At 37.1% G+C, this 19,616-nt stretch overlaps 1 protein-coding gene across 1 annotated transcript in view; it reads right to left on the bottom strand.

The window, feature by feature from the left end:
- Positions 1–1,506: 1,506 nt before the first annotated feature.
- The window catches only part of SOX6 (SRY-box 6), a 208,377-nt gene continuing 190,267 nt past the window's right edge, over positions 1,507–19,616 (bottom strand). Inside the window, exons 13-15 of the mRNA XM_026041109.1 lie at positions 12,453–12,686; positions 9,675–9,891; positions 1,507–2,197 (exon numbers count right to left, since the gene is read on the bottom strand). Coding sequence (XP_025896894.1) covers positions 1,894–2,197; positions 9,675–9,891; positions 12,453–12,686 — 755 coding nt within the window. The 3' untranslated portion in view covers positions 1,507–1,893. The remainder of the gene's footprint in view (positions 2,198–9,674; positions 9,892–12,452; positions 12,687–19,616) is intronic.

Genomic DNA, 19,616 nt, shown 5'->3' with positions numbered 1-19,616 from the left:
AGCCCAAGCAAAATCTAAGGGAGCTGAGGTGGGCGGGCACCCGATTCACCAGGCCCACTGCATCCACATATTACGTACAGTGATGTGCGTGTGAATAACAGAAGTGGAGTGAGAGGGGAAAAAGTAATGGTGATTTCTTTTCTCTCTCTGAAAAGTAATAAATCTTCCAACTTTTAATATTTCTCTATATATCTTTCCCAAAATTTTCTCTAGCAGTTGTATTTTTATAGTAGTAATACAAATACGAATTTTAGTTCTATAGCACCTTTCATCCAACAACCCCAAAGCATTTGACAAACATTCATCAAGATGTGGCTCCCATTCCCTTATAACTAATATTCAATAAATATTTTGATGACCTTTTCTCCCAGCTTTGCAAGTCAGACATTTGTGTGGCCTGCCCTCCCCCACGAGGAGTCTCACATACAATCACTGCAGAAATACACTCCTGGGAGCAGAGAGGTCCAGCAGGTGACAACAGGAACAGCGATGCACAGAGCCTGAACCCACTGCAGGGTTGGATAGGCCCTAAAAATTCATGGCAGACTCTATATGTGGTTTGGATTTTACATCTCCCCGTGGCRGATAGGTAAAATCCAACCTTTACATCATCCTGTTTGCCCGTATCTGCAGATTCTAAGAATAGAAGTTTTTAACTATAAACACACTTTTTAAAGGAGTATTTGCACTGTATGTACATATAGAAGTACTCACTTTCCTTTGCATTACATATAGCAGAGTGTGTCCAAGTGCTCCCTGAATGAATATTGTTATGGCAACAACTGAATTTCCCATTCATAAGTTAGTAGCAGGTGCACTTTCACTTTCGTATACCTGTGTATTCTGGGGGAAGAAAAAGAAATGGCTCTTTAAAACATCAATAAGGAATTTTAAGTGTAATGCCACCAACAGTACTTTTAAAAATAAATATTAAGTATTTGGACCCTTGACATTCTGGAATGAATAAATTATTTAAGAGAAAATGTGTTAAGACTGAATGCAAGGGTTAAAAGCAAAGGGGTAGAGAATGTAGTCAAAGGTGGCCTCACACTGCTAAGACAGGCCCGTCCATAGCTGGTGATCGCTCTTTTGTGCTTACCGGAAGTTTCACACTAATGGCACATCAAGAGGCAAAAGCAAGTGGGCACATGCACTATGGCAACCATGTTCACTACTTAAGAATATCCTGTCTCCAGATTCCTGAGTACTTTACCATTTTCTGGAAAAGATTTTTTTTTAATATATTTTTTTAAGATGCCAAAGGATTGTCTAAGACTTTACAGTGTCTCCTTTAAGACTTTTTTTAAATGTTAAGATTGAAAAGTTATGAAAAGTTTGGCACATTAGAAGTTCAGCTATACATATGGAAAAAAAAATGGAATTGAGAGACTACTTTTTAAAGATGAGCTATGATGCACAGATGTGCACACTTGTGGACTTGTTCTGTTTTACAATATGAAATCTGCAGTTTTTGTTTTCTAAAATAATCCAGAATAAAAACACATTCACAACCTGTAGGCTGGCACAGCATACCTGAGTGAGAATGTAAAACCCCCATCTAGAACAGTAACTTAAACCTTTATCAGCATCCAAAAGGAAAAAGACAAAAGGTAAGACTTGTAAGACAGCTATTGATTCATATAAGTTTTCAAGTCTGATGTCTGATATTTAATATATGTCTTCATCTAAATTAAAAAAAAAACAAAAACAAAAACCCAAGTTCATGAAAAATTAGGGAAACAATCTGTCTCACACTTTAAGAAACATTTAAGACCATTCTGCTGATGTAACTGTAGGAGCCACACATGCATGCAGGCTCTTTAAGAACTTTTTGTTCAAAAAAAAAACCCAAAAAAACAAATGAGTCTGAGTATTTAATTCTGTGAACACTCCTCAGTTGGCACTGACTGCCTCATGGGCTTCGTTTTCACTGCTATAGTCTGATTTGGGATCATCCTCATAGTCCTCGTACATTTCTATTTCATCCTCTCCGTTTATCATTTCATTTCCAGCAAGGCTTCCGCTGTCCGTCTTCATACCGTAAGTGCTCTGAATGACAGGGATGCTGGGCTCAGGGCTGGCAGAGGTGCTAGAGCAGTCGGATGTCATCTGAGGTGACGGCGTGGTAGTTGCCATGGTAATAGCACCAGGGTAGACAACACCCGTTCCTGTGGTGATTGGAATTTGAGGCTGTTGTCTGAAAGGTAGAACAAGACAGGGACATGATCACCCTCGTTTGGAGGCACGAAGCCCTTTGCAAGTCCAAAGCAAAGCAAAGCGTGCGATTCTCCTAAGAGCTCTGCCTCTGTTCTCGGAGGCTCACGTGTTGGTCCTGCAAAACACTGGCGGGCTTCAGCTCCTCCCAAGGACAACTGGAGACAGTTACTTTTCAGTAACTCCGAAGATTAAACCTTTTGATGCTTTTGCGTATTTTATGCACCTATTTAAAGCATACTGCAAACTAGCACTTGGACAGAGATCCTCCAAATGCCTCAGGCATAAATGAGTTGCTTAACAGCCACCATTGACAACTAACTCCTAAATTTAGATCTTCAAAACTCTTGACAGGAGCTTCTGTTTCACGGCTGTTAGTAAGGGGACCTTGAGATTATTTATAAGCACCTAAAAAGTAGAGGAGTGTCTAAGGAACTTTGCGTCTCCATCTATCTATAAGCATGTCATTTACTGTGGAAGTGCTGGGTAGACTCCTACACCACTTCAGAATACTTCTTAAATGTTACTGCTGGCCTTTAAATCCACAATCAGAATGCTGTTTCTTCTTCAGGATTTAATGAGTTAGGATAGCTTCTGAAGCCAAGTATTTACGAAAACAAAAAAAGATGAAAAAATGTCCCGTCTTGTAGGACTGAGCCTACAAGAATTAATAGCTGCTGAGGAGCTGGGGGACACTGCCTCTGCTTTTGGCACAATTCATCTTCTGATATCTAAATCTGCATCACAATGTCCTTTTTTTTTTTAATTGTTTGGGATTGTGAGATTTGAGCAATCTCACACTTCAAACAGAAACCTCCTATATCACAGCCAGGGAATTTAGCACAAACTTTATTACAAAAATTTGCCTAGTTCAACTGTTGTAAATGACACAATGTTTCTTCTTACAATTAATATATACATTTAACTGCTTTGTTGAGTAAAGGTCAGGTCACTGAACCCTTTCCATGGTCAAGTCCTTATCAACTATTAATTAACTAAATGTATTTCTTATATTTAAATTGATTAACTAATAACCTACTTCTCATCTTAAAAATGCTATCTCAAATATTCTCATATTACTTCTGGATCATCACTTATTAACTAAATTAAGAGGGGAAAAAATAAAAGAGAGAACTTGCCTGAAGGAAGGGGATCTCTATTATATTTTAGATGTTACACTAAATGTGTGTGCTTCAGTAAAAGAAAAATCAAAGTGCCCTGCAAGACACTGTTATGTTATTGATATTGGACATAGATGCCTATTTTCCTAATTCATTTAAAGAACCATGTATTTCAATATATTCCTAAGCTTTTTTTAGGTCAATATTGACCAAGTACAGATCATTCAATCATAATTTTAGCAAGAGAATTTGGGTCAGATGTGCTTAAATAGTCTAACGAATCTCTAACTTTTTGGCCACTGTATTTTTGTATCCAGTATATGAAAGAATAGAAAAATGTGCTTTCCATAAAGCACTTGCTCACTAAGTACATTAATGGCAGTTCTTATCATTCTTATTATGTATCACCAACTGAATCAATAAGCAAAATATGTAAAGTTTGTTTGTAAGACCCAAAGTTTTGAGTCCTAATTGCTCATTGACCAAATCCTGATAAATATCATATCACAGAGTTACCAGAAATCCAAAGTTCTTCAAGTTTAGAATGACATGAGATAGTCAAATCATGAACACTGTCTGCTAATATTCCAGCAGCATCCTGCACTACTGCTGGTGCTGGTAGCCCTATTTTTAAAGTCTCTGTGCAGTTTATAAAAACGAAACATCTGCTGCAGGAGTATGGCACACCTGGCCAGCAGTGAGCAAAAACATTGTGATAATTCATTTGACACAGTCATCATACTCCTGTTTGCAAAGGACGATTTACAGATGATTTACAAATAGCTAGGGATTTTTCACTAAATTTTCGCTTTTTAAATGATTTCATAAATGTTCTGTGAAAATGCTTTTCAGCCAATGTATTTGCTGTGAACATCTTTCAATACTTTATTCATAAAACCAAACACCTACCTCACATGGGAATGTTTCTATTTTATGATTGGATGTTGTCAAGCACATAAGCTACTACTGTTAAAAACCCACAGGTACCTCCTGTCCAAACTCTTAGACACAGGAAAGTGTTCACATTAATTACTGTTTCCACAAAGCAAAGTAAAAAGAAACCCACATGTGGTCACAGAAAAATTCTAGATGTTGTGAAGCCACACACAGCTAATTCTAATTTATGCATCCAACAACTGCTGATGCTAATCTTTTTCTGGTATTTCTTAAAATACATTTACAATACAAAGGACTATCAAGCCTGCATCAAAAAACTTCATAACATAAAAATTGTTTTGAGAAGAGTTGTTTTAAAAAATAACTTCCAGTTCTCTTCTAGTAAGAGATTTTGACAATATTCAGAATTATTGAATGTAAGCTGCTGTTGTGTTATAGAGACAGTAAGAATCAGAACTCTAAAATTTCCTTTGAGATGCTTGCCTTTCTAGAAGAATACTTCTAAATGCAGCAAAAATATGTTTAAAATGAGAGGTTTCTTTACAATATCATGGTTTGTCAGAGTTTAGCACTAAAGGACAGATAAATAGTTATATGTTTAAGAAATTTGAGCAATATGCAAATGTTGGTCCAGTTAGCAAAACCTTTTTTTTTTTTTTTTTTTTTTTTTTTTGCATATCCACATTTCAGGAGGCAGGGATATATTTGTCTGAGTGCCACCTTATACTTCTTAAAGTATAAAGACAATCTGATTCTAAGAAAGCAGAATAAATTCAGAGATATCTTTTACTTGAGATTCCGTCCTAGTATAAATTAGCAAGCAGAATAGAGAAATTGATTGTTGTAACAGCTAAGTTAAAGGTTTACTGCATTTTTCATTCAGAAATGCAGTTCTTATTTACATGGTAAACAAAAATCAAACATGGTGTGAATGCTTGCTGCTGAGCAGGTACTGTGAGCTTTAAATTACCCATGTCTCATAGAAGAACTATAAACATGTATTAACTGCACCACCTAAACTGGCAGTGTCACAAATTGCTACCTTCATCTTGAACCTGGACATTTGCTAGCACTTAGGCAGGGGCACCCACACACGTTCAGTAGCTCGGCACCTACTTCTCATCCGAGCTCTGTTATTATTTAGGGATGATCAGGTTGTCACTGTAAATTCTGCTCAAATCCCAACCTTATATCCCAGAAAGACATACTTTATGACATTACAACCTCCATGGATTAGCATATGGTACTGGACATGAGTGTTGTCATTTTCTACAATATAAAATTTAATGGAGTGGGAGGGGGGAAAAATCAAACAGCATTTATTTAAAGACTAACCACACTCAGTCAATGGAAGAGCTGGAGCTTGTATTTCTGGCCATTATTGTTTTCTTTTAGTTGTAGTTCTTCCTAAAAGAACATTAATGTTAATGATATTTTTATCACATTCAATTTCACATGCTTGATCCTCCAGTCTGGCTAGATTTTTGCCTGTTACAGGACTTTGGAAGGAGGAGACAGAAACATGCTTTGGGAGCTCTGGGTTACAGTTCAGCGTGTGGTTGCAGTGTCCATGCAAGGATGGCTTCTGCCTTTTTCCAGAACCCTGCATAATTCCTCACCTCTCTTCAGGTCTGTGAAGAACGGTGCTGTACACCTAGGCACCCGGCCTTGCAATCCCTTCCTCTTTGCCAGGGAATTCCACAGCTGGCCAGTTACAGCCGTTCCCTTACCTCTCAGCTCTGCCAGCACTGCTGACACCTCCATCTATTCTGAAGCCAAAGATTTGGCCGAAAATAGTTAGGTAAATATAAAAGAGGAGGTAGCATGAACAGTCTTCAATCAATTGACCTGTTCACAATTTAACAGTATTATTAGGATTTTCCACTTGTGACTTTTGCAAAATGAGCTAAACATTTAAACTGGCAAATCCTCGTTGTTTTCTGATCCCTTCAGAACTATTTCCTGACAGCTCTTCAGGCGACTGAAACAAAATCGATTGCATTAAGGAAAATGCCTCTATGCTACAGAGCCCTGCAAGCTACCTTCCCAAAAGGACTGAAGCACCAGTAAATCTCACAAAAGCCCCCATTGTGTACTTACTTCAAGTTCAAGCTGCAGCAGGATAATATTACAGCTTCAGTCAAAACTGTAATCTAGCAACAGTCAGACCATGCCGTATACAGTAGTTATAAACACTATAAAGGCTTTAGTTTAAACATTTTAYAGGGATAAAACACAAAAGGGTTGCTGCTTACATCACTTCGCAGAGAAATGTATATAAACCATATACTTCTATGTAGAGAAATATGTATTAAACTATGTCTACGTATTAGAGTTATGTTTATGTATTAGACTGTGAAAATGACTAACAAGTACAATGCTAACAAGCAACAAGAAATAGACTACTTTGATTTAAAATTTCTGATTTACAGCTTATGTGTAATCTATTGCTTCACATTTATTTATGTATTACAAAAAAGTATAATTGAAGATAAATCACAAATAACTTGAAGACTCTTTAAGGATTACCTTCTACTGAAGGGCTGAGATATTATCATTTAATCATTTAATGAATTAATTTACTAAGTTTTTTATTAAAAGTAACTCATATATTTTAAAGATATAGTTGACTTCAATTAGAATTCCCACTGGAGTTAAACCAGTAATTTTTTAATAAATATTGGCCTCATTTTGAAAAAAATTCACTCACGTAAGGGTGCAACAGAGGGCCTATGCAGATTTTGAGTTCCGCTCTGTTCCTTAAAATACACTGGCAGTACTAAGATTTTTATTGCTGTCTATTGCATATATAAGGTTTATCGCAAACCCAAGAATTTCTTGCCAAATTTATTCCAAGAAATCTTCTCTGAATTTCCTGGAGGTTTCTCTTAAAAAAAAAGAACAGAGTCTGGCCATTTGACAGAACTTCACTAGATGTTACCAACAGTTAGTAAAAAATGTTATTTACTGTGGTCAGCAGGATGGGCTTTTTTTTTGGAGTGGGTTTTTTTTGCCATTTTAGCATACAAATTCCCAACCTACTTGGTATGTGTTTAAAAAAAAAAAAAAAAAACAGACCTCCTTTAAGGGCAAAGCACTTGGCAGATTGTATTGGAGTCTATTTTGTACTTTTGTTCTCTATTTTACTGAAATGCTTGCTTTAAACATAGAATATCCTAAAAATCACATTTGTCTCCTGTTTCATTCCAAAAGGAAACCTACATCTACAGTTATGAAGGAAGGTTTATGATGTTTGTTTCATCAAAACAGTGGAAAAAAGATGAGTGCACAAGGTCAGCTGGGTAAACTGTTCCAGCTGATACTTTGTGTGCAATTCAAAGGTTAACACCAGGAAGACCAGGTTTAAGAAGTTAATGGGTTCTGTTATGGTGTTTCACTTCATTATAATCTGATTTGGATAAGAAGTTATTTTTTATTATTCAATAATCTAAACTAATAAAATAAAACATACCATATAAGCTTTATCTTTCAGTTCAAAAAGCTGTYCCAAATTCAAGTTTTTTTCTTTGCTTAAAACAAAACTCTCTGAATTGTTTTGCTTAGAGGAAAGAAGAATTTGGGGCAATGATAAGAAGTCACACAGAAGTATTTAAGCATTAAATAATCTCTAGAAATCACAACCTGCATTTTCTCAAAATCAGAATTTCTATCCTCATTTAGTTGCAACAGGGATCTCCTCCTATCTGTATCCATCCAGCACACTTCACACCCTCCTTTTTATTAATTCTGTAATTAAAGTCAGCACTTCCAGTACAGTCCTTTGCATTACTATATAACTAGGAAAATGTAATTTACTTTAAAGCTCCTTCAACATGGGTAGAACAGTGCAAAGCAGACTTGGCATAAATATGAGTTAGAACCAAGTGCATAGTCTTTGTGATGATACTATTTACTATTTGTTGTATGATAAATGCATGAAATTAGGTTGCACCAGCAGTTTCATTTTAAATACTTTTAATTACATTTTAAAAAAGGGAGGATGATATCATAATTCATCAAGTAGGCACTTTTAGACTTCTTAAATCTGTCTTTCATATTCGGGTCTCTATTCAGCTTACGTCTTCAATGTACAGAGTGCTACTGCTTAATACTGTTTTAAATTAGCAAACAAACCTTGAATTGTCTAGACTGCTGTTTGTTTTTTTGGGGAGGGATTTTCTTGTGTAGATATGATTTAATCTGTCAACCTGCTTTGGAAGATGAGAGTTAGAGTTTCATGCCCTCAATCTGAATATAATTTGTGCTGAGAAATTCAGATTTCTCCTTGGGTTTCTATACACAGTTTCCACGGAAGCCTATTAGCAAACAATTCCCTTAGACTGAAGAATAAAAAAAACAATGTTGAATTGTAGAATGGAAGGCTATTCCAAGATATCAAAAATGCTTCTACTTACTGATTGAAGAAAGAACTCATGTTGTTGCATGCTGTACCACAAAATAATTGACTGCAACAGGAGTTCTGTATCCCAAGCCAAAAATGAGGGCACATAACCGATGTCAAGGTCAATTATCTGGTAGTAAAGTACCCAACAAAAGGAGACTATTGTGATTAGAGAAATAAGCAGAACATTGTGAATTTGGACGGGCTGGCAGCAGAGATAGCTCTTGGACTCTTTTTAAACCATCGAAAACATTGTGTGAGACCACTGAGCATCACAGATGAACTCATAAAAAAAACAGGAGAGAGAAATCAGTTATGGTACAGTTGTTTCACTGTACTTTTCTATCTTCAGCTTATAGATTGTTCACAGTGCTGCTTTCTTTCCTGAAGGCTAGAAGAAATACTGTTTAAAAGCACACAATGTGTTTAAAACTATTCTGCATCTCTCTGTGCCATACATTCTGAGGTGTAAATCTATCCAGTCTATCTATGCGCTACCCTTCCTAAAATGTACTTTAAAAAAGGGGAGATTTCATGCCACAGTTCTGTATGTAACAAAATTCTAGTACCTTCATGATATGGTATCATTCATTCACGTATGTTCCTAATTTAACTGCTTTTGTCCCGTTCCTTTTCCCTTCCTTTCCACCTCTGCTGATTTTCTGTTCTCACTGGAAAAATCTGCTGTGTTCTTTTTGCTCTTGTCTTAGTTTAGAAAATGATCCTGAAGTCATTACTAATCCAGAATGGACTTACTACTAACATTCAAAAGGCATAATTAAAACCTTCCAGAGTAATGAAAAATAACTGCTTTTGATATTAGGGACTTCTGCAATCAATCTCACACTCAACATTCAATGCAAAGCTGACAGTGCCATATTCAGTTGTATATCTTACATTTTTAATAAGGTTCTACAGGTTCAAAGCCTTACCTTCTAAATGCCATTAGTAAGCAACTTAAACAGCTAAGTCTATCTGTTTTCAAACAGCACTGTCCGACTCTGTCATGCATTAAAAGCAATCACAACAACAGTACTTACCCTACGGTAAAAAACTGCCTCATCTCCTGTCTTCGAGACCTCATCAGTTGTTTGTATTCACCAATGCGCAATTTCTTTCCATCGACAATGCAGGTACGTTTTGGTCGGGGTTTATATTTGTAATTTGGGTACTTTTCTAGATGGATTTTACTTAGYCGTGCCTGCTCTTCATAGTAAGGTTGTTTCTCTTGATTCGACATGGACTTCCAGCGAGATCCTGTAAACACAAAACATCAGTGAGCACTCAAGGAAAGCACGTTTACACATATGCATTCCACCACACCTTCTTGCCATAATAAATACATTTTAAATATGTTAATTAAATGAGACGATTTGAATTTACATCAGCCAGCACTTGTATATGGATGCACAACTTGAGACATGTTAAAGAGACTTGACTTCCAGATACTGCTGCAGACCTAACATAATAACATAAATTGCTCTCTGTTACCTTAAAATGCACTTACAAAACTATAGATGCTCTCAAAAACGCAGCCTCATGCCACAAGACAGAATTGCTCCCTCATTTTTAATAATATGAGCTTTAATCTGTGAGCACTCTGTACCTTTGTATTAGCACACATAATATTATGGTTAAGTAAGGTCTACATTTTTTTTTTTTAAGAGCTTAACACATTGCCTAGGGATACAAGCTTCTGTGGTAGTTTTATAAGGACCTGGTTTATATGTTTCTAGTAAAAGATATTAATATCTTGCTATTTAGCTGGAAAAAAAATATCGAAACATTAGAGATTTAACATAATTACCAAAAATCACTCCATATCTGGGTGTCTTGCATTTACTCCTTATTTTAGCTTGGCATAGTGTTGCCACCTGATCKTAAGTCCTATTATGTATATTATCTCCTAGCCAGATTCAATAAATGTACAGAACAGCACTTAGAAAATTATATTTGACTTCCTTAATTTTACTGAAGTTATATTAAAAAAAAAGAGAGAAAGAAAAGCAGAAAGCACATTTCTAATTATACACACCACTTTAGGTATTGTAAACTTTCACTGAAAGCTGCACCAATAAAAGGAATAATAAAAAAAATACAGTAATACAGTGTATACAGGAAGAGGAAAAAGTATTCAGATCGCTTGTATTGTTTATAACGAGCTATCTAAACACTTGAATAAAGAARGTTTTTTTCCAGGGGATATGAAATGCAGAGCATAGCTTTTTGGTGTCTTTTAGATGGATAAAACGATTACAGCTGTGGTAAACGTGGGTGGAAGCTATTCTTTTACCAAGATTTTTCATACATCAACAAATGGAAAAGTTGTATAAATATTACCCGCAGCCAGCAATATTCTGTGTCAGTTCTAATATTTCAAACTCTTTTCTCATTGTCCTGGAAAAGTTGCACAGATATTATATGGACACAGACTTATTTGTGGCTGAGTGGATACTGACAGGTTAATTCCATGGTTAACAAACACTCAATTGCTGGCACTTCTGAAATATTTATGCTGGAAGTTTACATTTTAATGAATACAGTTACTATACTCCTAATAGTTTTTTCACAGAATGCACACAAATAATATAGATTCCCTACAGCTGCCAACACTGAAACACTGCAGGTTTTATACAAAACTGAAAGGCTATTCATATAACTTACTTATATGGCAGAAAAAAATGAGAACTACTAAGTGAGATTTTGAAAGTTTTAGGACAAAGTAACATTTATTTCTATGTATTTTTGCCTTCAATCGAACTAACAAATCCATTTCTGGAAACTCCTTTGATAAGAATGTATTTAAATGCAAAATTTACAGTAAAATGATTACAGATGAAACTTAGATTTTACTTTTATTTATTACGAGTTGCATTTAGAATCTGTCTTTCACTTCAAAGACTCAGAAAGCAAATGTTCATTTGAACATTTCACTGCTCATTCTCACGTATGTTTCTAATTCTCTGGAGGGGGGCTCAAAAAGCAATGCAAAATTTCTAAAAAGTGAGCCAATTTACGTGCAGAGCAGCAAAATACACGTTCTGGTATAATCCCTGATCACCCCAGTATATATCAATTAGATAATGATGGTGTTTTTTAATTACGCAATATTTTGAATGTATGATGCAAGTACTAAGTGCTTGCTTAGCTTTTCTAATATCCTAACATCTTGAAAAGTACATATGCATGTGTGTGTTTATGTACAGGCGTATGTGTTTGTTACTTGAAATTGTCCTATTACTTGCTACCTGATCAGACCAGTTTGACATTGTACTGTCTGATATAAACCTTTCGTTTTGATTTTGCGGTTTACTAAAATATTTCCCAATAGAGCGTTATTACTCCAGATAGCACTGTTTTAACTCTCACAAATTTTGCATTCTCGACTCCAGATGATATCTAATGTGATCTTGCAATTAGGATCAAGCTACACTCTTGCCACAGATTTAAACAATCTTTTTTTTGAATGTTGCTAAATCCTGAAAGCATTTTTTTAGTCTGCTGTTGAAAATAAACAGAGTCAGGGAAGGGCCAGTAAAGGAAAAGTAAGGGAATAAAAACAACTCATGTGTCTTCACTTGTTTAAATCTCAGTAATTCCGATTTAAGTGAAAATCTCCCAAACATAATATATGTCTTAAGATCCAAAAAGCTACTTTCCAAGAAGAATGTTACTAACCCATGTCACCAATATAAATAATCTCATTGAGTCCTGAATCAACTAACTTCTGCCAACTGCCCCTCCTATGGCAGAGCCATCCAAGCCACCCACCGTTTTGGTTGAGGGCAGTCACAAGGTAGTCATTGCCTTGCACTTACCTAGGATTTTGCTAATGTTGGAGTTATGCATGTCAGGGAAAGCTTGGAGAATTTTTCGACGCTCGTCCTTTGCCCAAACCATGAACGCGTTCATTGGCCGCTTGATGTGCGGTTCGCTGCTGGCTCGGCCCCGCGAGTCCCTGTAGACCCGAGCTTCAGCCACAGTGGCACCTCCTGTTGGCCAACAATAATACTGCTGTAGTTTGGCTGCAGAGCCATTCATTGCTTTACTTCCTGGAGCGTCAGGGCAGGAAGAAACAAGATGGGTGCAAAACATTATTATGTGCGTTACGTGAGCGCTTTCCGTGCTCTGACTTTAGCCACATTCTCCTGCTCCCTCTCTTTTTGCTCTCAGGTCTCCGAGAGCGAGGAGAGAAAGGAGAGCCTGCAATGCCAGTGCTGACAGTACTGCAACATCTGAATGACAAACCAAGTCATATTGGTGTTTCTCCAGTTAAGGTATGGATATGTGAAAAGGTTTCATTGGGGATTTTAACTTACCTGGGTGTTCTTTCAACAAAACTCAACATTAAAGTTACACCTGAAAGTCTAAGCTGATGTCGACCTGTTCACACAAGTAATGCTGAATGACTGCACTGCTTCAGCAAAAAAGCACATGCCATTATTTCATAAAATAAATTATACAGCACACTCAGGTACAGGCTGCTGGCTGAATGCATCTGGCTACATTTGCTGCTGAACATTTTGAAGTCACATTTGCTTTAGCTGAAATGGAGATGGATCTGTGACTGGGAGCATTCAATCAAACACGCGTTCAATTAAACACCCATAAGAATACCGCTCGCCTCCAGCAGCTCCATACACACGCTCCGGAGCCTCGGAACTGGGGGACGAGTTTACTTGTCTCCTCTGTGCCTGCCGTGCTCTCCTGAATCCCTGTCTGCCACGAGCCCCTCCAAACAGCCATGGATTCACTAATTGGACAATGGAATAGCACAACAGGCCTACATTTGGGTAAAATATTGCCCACTGGGGCACATATAAATTGGGACATTGGCTATAAATACAGGCTAGTTCTTTTTCAGAAAAGGTTAGTTCTTTAAATTCAGTGAAATATTGCAGACCTACTGACTTCAGCAAGCGACTCACAAGTTTTTACTGTGCAAAAGCTATGTTTCCTAACTCAGAGTGAAAACGCTATACCTTAATTATATTATTTTCTTCTGTGTAGGAAACATCTACATGAAAAAAGTGCTAAACCAGGGGATGCATAACTAATACACTATCTTTTTTTTTTTGCCACCAGGTCCACAGTACACGAATTTCATTTAAAATGCACTGACCATACAGGATAAATTGGTCTTGTTTTATATGGTGTTGACAGGCATGTTTATTGTGCAGTGAAATGTAGTGTAGTTTCAAGCYGACTATATTCATCAGCGTAGGGCAATATGCTGACTACTGGGCCAGATGAAGACATACATTACCCTGAGAGCAAAACACTCGTTCGTATACGGCAGTGTCTTCTCCTGAGGATCACCACAGTAATTTATGATGCCTCCAATGCCATTACTTTACAACTGACACCAATTTGGCAATTTATACACTAACATGCGTGCACATAAAAGAAGACAGGTTTGTGGCAAATGTAAGATGCAAAACTATTTTAATACTGCTCTAAGCACCATTCTACAGGTGTTCAGTACATACAGACAGCAACTACTGTGGTGAGCGTTTTGTTGCAAAAGAAAGTAGGAGTTCTGTTGAGTGATGTAAGATTTGGATCTGGGGAGGGGACCGATTCAGAGGTGCTTATGGATAATGAGGCTCCATTCATTGATGTCAAAAGAGCTGGAACATCCATTTCACAGGTATCATCTTCTTAGAGAGAATACATTTATTTACAAACTATAATAAGTTACAAACATAGTAACTCAACGCTGAGCCATTTATTCAGTGCTGCAAGACTATATAATTTAAGAAAGAACAAATATTTCATTTAACGTTCACTCCATCTTTTAAAAAGTACTATAAAATTTGAAATGAGTATGTTGGCAATTACAAAGTTGCTGACAAATTAAAAAATGAGAATGATTATTGACACCGAAGTGGTCATATATTATTCAGCTACTCGACTTGCAGTGAAGGAAAAGAGAGGGCATATCATGATCTTCCATCTTTTACCTTCCCAAAGACACTAATTCATTTTGGCAATGGAGTTTGTCTTTAGCACTTCCAACACAAGCCAGGCCTGATCTTTCAGTTCTACTGCAGGCAAAGAATACCTATGCTAGTATCAGGATTATAGGCTCGCTTTTTAATTTGGATATAATTTCAACAGAATGTCAGAAAAAAAAAAGGAAAGCATAAATTATCTGTTTTCAGAGAAAGTTTTTGTTAGAAGACAATTCTTACTTAGGGTAGTAAATTACAAATGCCTCAAGAAGGCCAAGAAGCTCTGGCTGCATCTGCTATAARCAAGTCCCTACTTGAAGGATTTAAAAAAGAAGCCCAAGAGAGGTTGCGTTCTTTGTGCTTGATCTCCGAGGCAGTATCTGCCAGTTGACCAAGAGGCCATCACAAAAGTATCCGCAAAATAAATTTCTGCAAATACGTAGAGGTAATATAGTTTTTTTGTTCTTTTAATTATCTCAAAACTACAGAATTATATTGTACATAAAAGCATAATAGGGAAATAGTTCTGCTAGCATATGACACTAGGTGGGGAGCCAAAAATTCTCAGTACCTTTCTAGCTTAGAAATGAAGCCCTAATAAAATAAAAAAGCACAGCACATTCCTGCAAGTTAAAACACATAAGAACAAGCTCTCAGACTGCACAACAGTTCTTAGGCACTTCATCATGTCAATCAGATATGTAAATCACTTACTGCCTTGCATGAAAAATTCAACAGGTTTCACAAACTCAGGGTTTATTTTTTATTGAGATAGTGGCGACAAYGACAGAGACACAGAGAAAGTACTGTTAAGTTTTTAAAGAAAAGATATATGTAAAACTGTAAAAAGGAATTGTTATCATTCTTCCTGAAAATGTTTTCAGAAAARTCTAATGAGTAATAGTTAAAATAATGGATAAGAAGTGTACTACTAAAGAAGAGTAGAAATAGGGAAGTTAGTAATTAAAACAACTGTGTCTCTGTGTTGACTAACAGCCTATCTGCTACTTACTGCTCATATTGCCATCACATAAGGAGGACTTGATTTTCAAAATTAGGCATTTGGTCAGGATTCAAAATTATTGCAAAGGCAGTATGATTTGGCTGCCCTAATGGCTGAGTTGGCAAAGAAACCTACTCTTTGGCATCAAGGCTTGGGCTATCCTTGAATTGAGCTTTGAGCTTCTGAGGGTATGGACTGCCTCGCTTCCTAGATCCTTTACATTTGCTGATCTTGCCGTGCCCTAGATGATTTAAAATTAAAAGCAGACTGAAAGAGAATCATCATATTCTGTAGATATTCATCCTGTAATTGCTCCGGGGAAGCTGGGTTCAGGACTACAGTGTCTTGTCTAGGGACAATACAAGGCCAAAGAACAGCACAACATGAATCTAATAATGTTACAGCTTCCTTTACAGTAATATAAAATATTTTTTTTTATGCCAAAAGAAACTGTTCTCTAGAAAGTAGAGAAAAGAATCTGATCAGCAACAAGAAAAGGAAAGATTTAAGTATTTTCATAAAAATGAGATGTTAAGGAAAAAGTATACAGTAACAATTGTTACTTTTAAAAATTATTATTTCCTGCATTTCTCTTAGTTTCTCGTCTTTTAAGAAATTTAGGGCAGGAACGATCTTCTAGCATCTTCTCTGCAATCTTAGCCACATAATTGTTAATCCTACAGTCCTTAACAGTATGGGATCAAACATCAAACATCTGTTCAAACATCACCTGCTACAGCAGCCCCTCAGACTGTGCCTCTTCACATGTTAGCAGAATGCAAATAATAACMGTGACGAAGGGACAAGCAAAAAGAAGCTTCAGGAAAAAGATGAGAAAAGAAATGAMAGGAAAGAGAAAAAGATTTTTATCAGTCTCTCTGGTATTCTGTAACTGTGTCTGGACATTTATCCATGTTTGAAGTGATGTATTTCCTTGGACTTCCCCCATCTATCTAATCTATGGCTACTCTAAACACATCCACAGACACACATCAAGTTAAAATATATAAAAATAAAGACCATCTTTCTAGGTTCCTCATGTGAAAGTAAACAGTCAATATTAAGACTGGCCTCATCAGTTATTCATCAGTCAAGATGACTATTTGTCTACCTTACAAAGGACAGACTGCAACCTTCAAAGTATCTCACCCTGTCTGTCTTTATGCAACTAGCCCTGCTAGCAGCTAGCGACTGCAGAGACCAAAACCAAGTAAATGTGGAAACTGAGGTGACCCTTATTCTGCTCCTAATGTGGATGGGCTGCTCCTAATGTGGTAATGCCAGGAAAACAGGAAGAGTRAAAAGCTGGCTTGGCAGTCCCCTCTCTTAACCTGGGGATAGATGAATGCAGCCTTTATGAATGCTCTAACAATATTAAATAAAATAGAAAAATGCAAATCTGAAAAGAATAAACAAAGAGAGCTGGAAAGCTATAAAYGCAAGTAAATCATTCAGCTATTATTATCAGACAGTAAATCTATGTTTAATTTTGGAAAAGGTTACAAAAAATACTACTTTGTTATTATCTATGTGACTTCCAACAGTATTRGGATATTTATCTCTGTTTTCTCCCTAGGCTCCCTTTCGCTTTTTTATCACCATCCCCATATTTAAAAGACGTTCTTCTACTTTATTTCCAGCAGGAGAGGCTGAACAAATGGGCATCTCATGACCTATTGTCATTACCAGTGTGTCTTGTCATCACCATGCAAAGCTAACACCGCGCAGAGACTAGTTGGGGGACTGCGATGCCTGTAGTCACACAGAGGCACAAATGTTCTGCAGGAAAGCGTCTGTTCATCAAGCTGCTTTCATTCCAAATGCTAAACAAATATTATTCAGCTGGGATTTGAGGACCCYGCATTTCTCAGAAATTGCACACCAGTGAATGAAAGGGGAAAAACCTGAGAAATATATGAGTGATTCATGAAATAGCGTAATATTTAAATGGGCTCTAAAATATTTCACCTGCGGAGGTTCTGAAACATGCTAAGTAAATACCAAGGGCTGAGAATCTACTGTGGCACAGGTTGACTACATTAATGCAACACTCAGTTATGATAAGGCTCCTATTTTTCCTATTAGAGACGCCATTCTCTTTAAAACATCAACAAGAAGAACCAAAAGGGAATTCCCCAAGGTCAGCTCCGAGGAAACATAAACCTCTAATTCAATAACTCCGCTACTGCACTGAAAAAGGCCTTATTATTGCAACATCCATATGGAGTCAATTGGACATTAATGACTAATCAATCCCTCCCCTTTCTATTCTACTTATAGTGTCACAAGCCATGTTTAGATTAGCCCATTTCCTGCTTAGGATCGCTCAAGATGTCTTTTGTTCTTTCAGGGCTGGCCTGATGGAGGCAGCTTAAACAAACACACGACCCAAGTGGTGCAGGAGTTATAAACTGCCATATGTGAATGAACAAAGGGGCCATACTAAAGCCTTTTGTGGTATTTGTTAATGTTTTTCATCTGAGTTTAAAAAGACCTAATGACTTTGCGGTGAGCTGATGCATGTGGCTCGTGGCTTTGCAAAATGAAGGAAATTCTAGCCAGTTATATATCAGCATATATTTTCCAAAGTCCCTTGTTTTTAGTTTTGGTGGCAGCGAGTTTACTTTTGGAGTTCATTTGTTTTACATATGCAAGCAGAATTCCTCATCTCGATTAAAACAGAGCACCAGTTTTCACGGCCATCCTTACAACCTGCATTTACCTCGTTCCCCTTTGGAAAGCCTGGGAGTAAAATTAACAGAGCAACATCCCTGCSCTGCGTGCAAGAGCCGAGCCGCCCTTCCCGGGCCGAGCGGCGGCGGCAGCTCCCGCCCCAGCGCTCGGCACGGCATGAAACGCCGCGACAATGTTTCTAAACGGGCTATTATCACTTCCATGCTCCGCAGCCAGCTATGCCCAAATCCACATTATTTGAATGAATCAAAACCCCTGCAATGCAACTATTTTCTTGACGGCTTACACATACAGTTTAGATTTCTTGACCACATTTTACGGCAAAATTAACCCTCATGGAAATTTGGCATGGAGTGCAACTAAGAACAATACGATCGTCTATTAAATTACATGGAATATTAACTGAATTAATTAGTGCTTAAGGTTCGACTTAAGCCCTTAATGACCAGCATAATCCCTCTAGAGCTGTAACCCAACAGCATGAGAAGTTACTCTCTGGAGATCCCTGAAACACCTAGATAGAAAGGGCATGAAGCAGCAGCCTTCAACATTCATTCGGGGTTATAGATCAAGTGTCTTGATAACTTTTTTTAGTCATCTGCCATTTGCACACCTCAAGATCCTTCACAGATAATTAACTAAGCCCTAACAAAGCCTCTCTGAGACAGATACTATTGGCAGAAAAATGAAACAGTGAAGTTGAATGTTACACAGCTTAGGCCACTTGGTCTAACTACAGTCTACATCCCCCCTACAGAAATCATCGTTTCCATTTCATATTTAGTTTCACACACAACCGAGGAAAAAAGCCCATGCCATCTGAAACCACGGACAAAATACTCCAAACCAATAGGAATACTACTAGCAATTACTACTACATATCTGACAAGCTCTGCAGGCTGCTTTTTCAGAAAATAAGTGTGGTAGCAGCTGGGTAGCTACTGTTACTGCATCAATCCACTTCAAAGTCAAAATGATATGAAGGGGAATGGACTGAAAAATTTAACATAAAATGTATCCACAAGAGTAAGATACCTATTGGGAGTGGAAGTGCAATCAGCATAATTTCAATCAGAACTCACGATGTTGATTTTAAAACATAAGGACTAATTCTGCAGGCCTCAGTCATGCCCAAGTTTGTAAAAAAAAAAAAAAAAAAAAAAATCATGTCTGAGCAGCGCCATAGGACACAGTCTATTCATATTTCAGTGAATGTTTTGTTTTAAGATGGAAAAATGACAGGCTACAATTCTCCATAAAGAAGAAAGCAGTATGACCTCATATTTGATGGATATGTTGTTCAAGGTGTGCCTGAAAATAGTACAACTTTT

This window comes from Nothoprocta perdicaria, unplaced genomic scaffold (assembly GCF_003342845.1).
Source record: "Nothoprocta perdicaria isolate Ctin4 unplaced genomic scaffold, notPer1 scaffold_28, whole genome shotgun sequence".
Lineage (NCBI taxonomy): Eukaryota > Metazoa > Chordata > Aves > Tinamiformes > Tinamidae > Nothoprocta > Nothoprocta perdicaria.
This window is presented reverse-complemented; position numbering and strand designations above follow the sequence as displayed.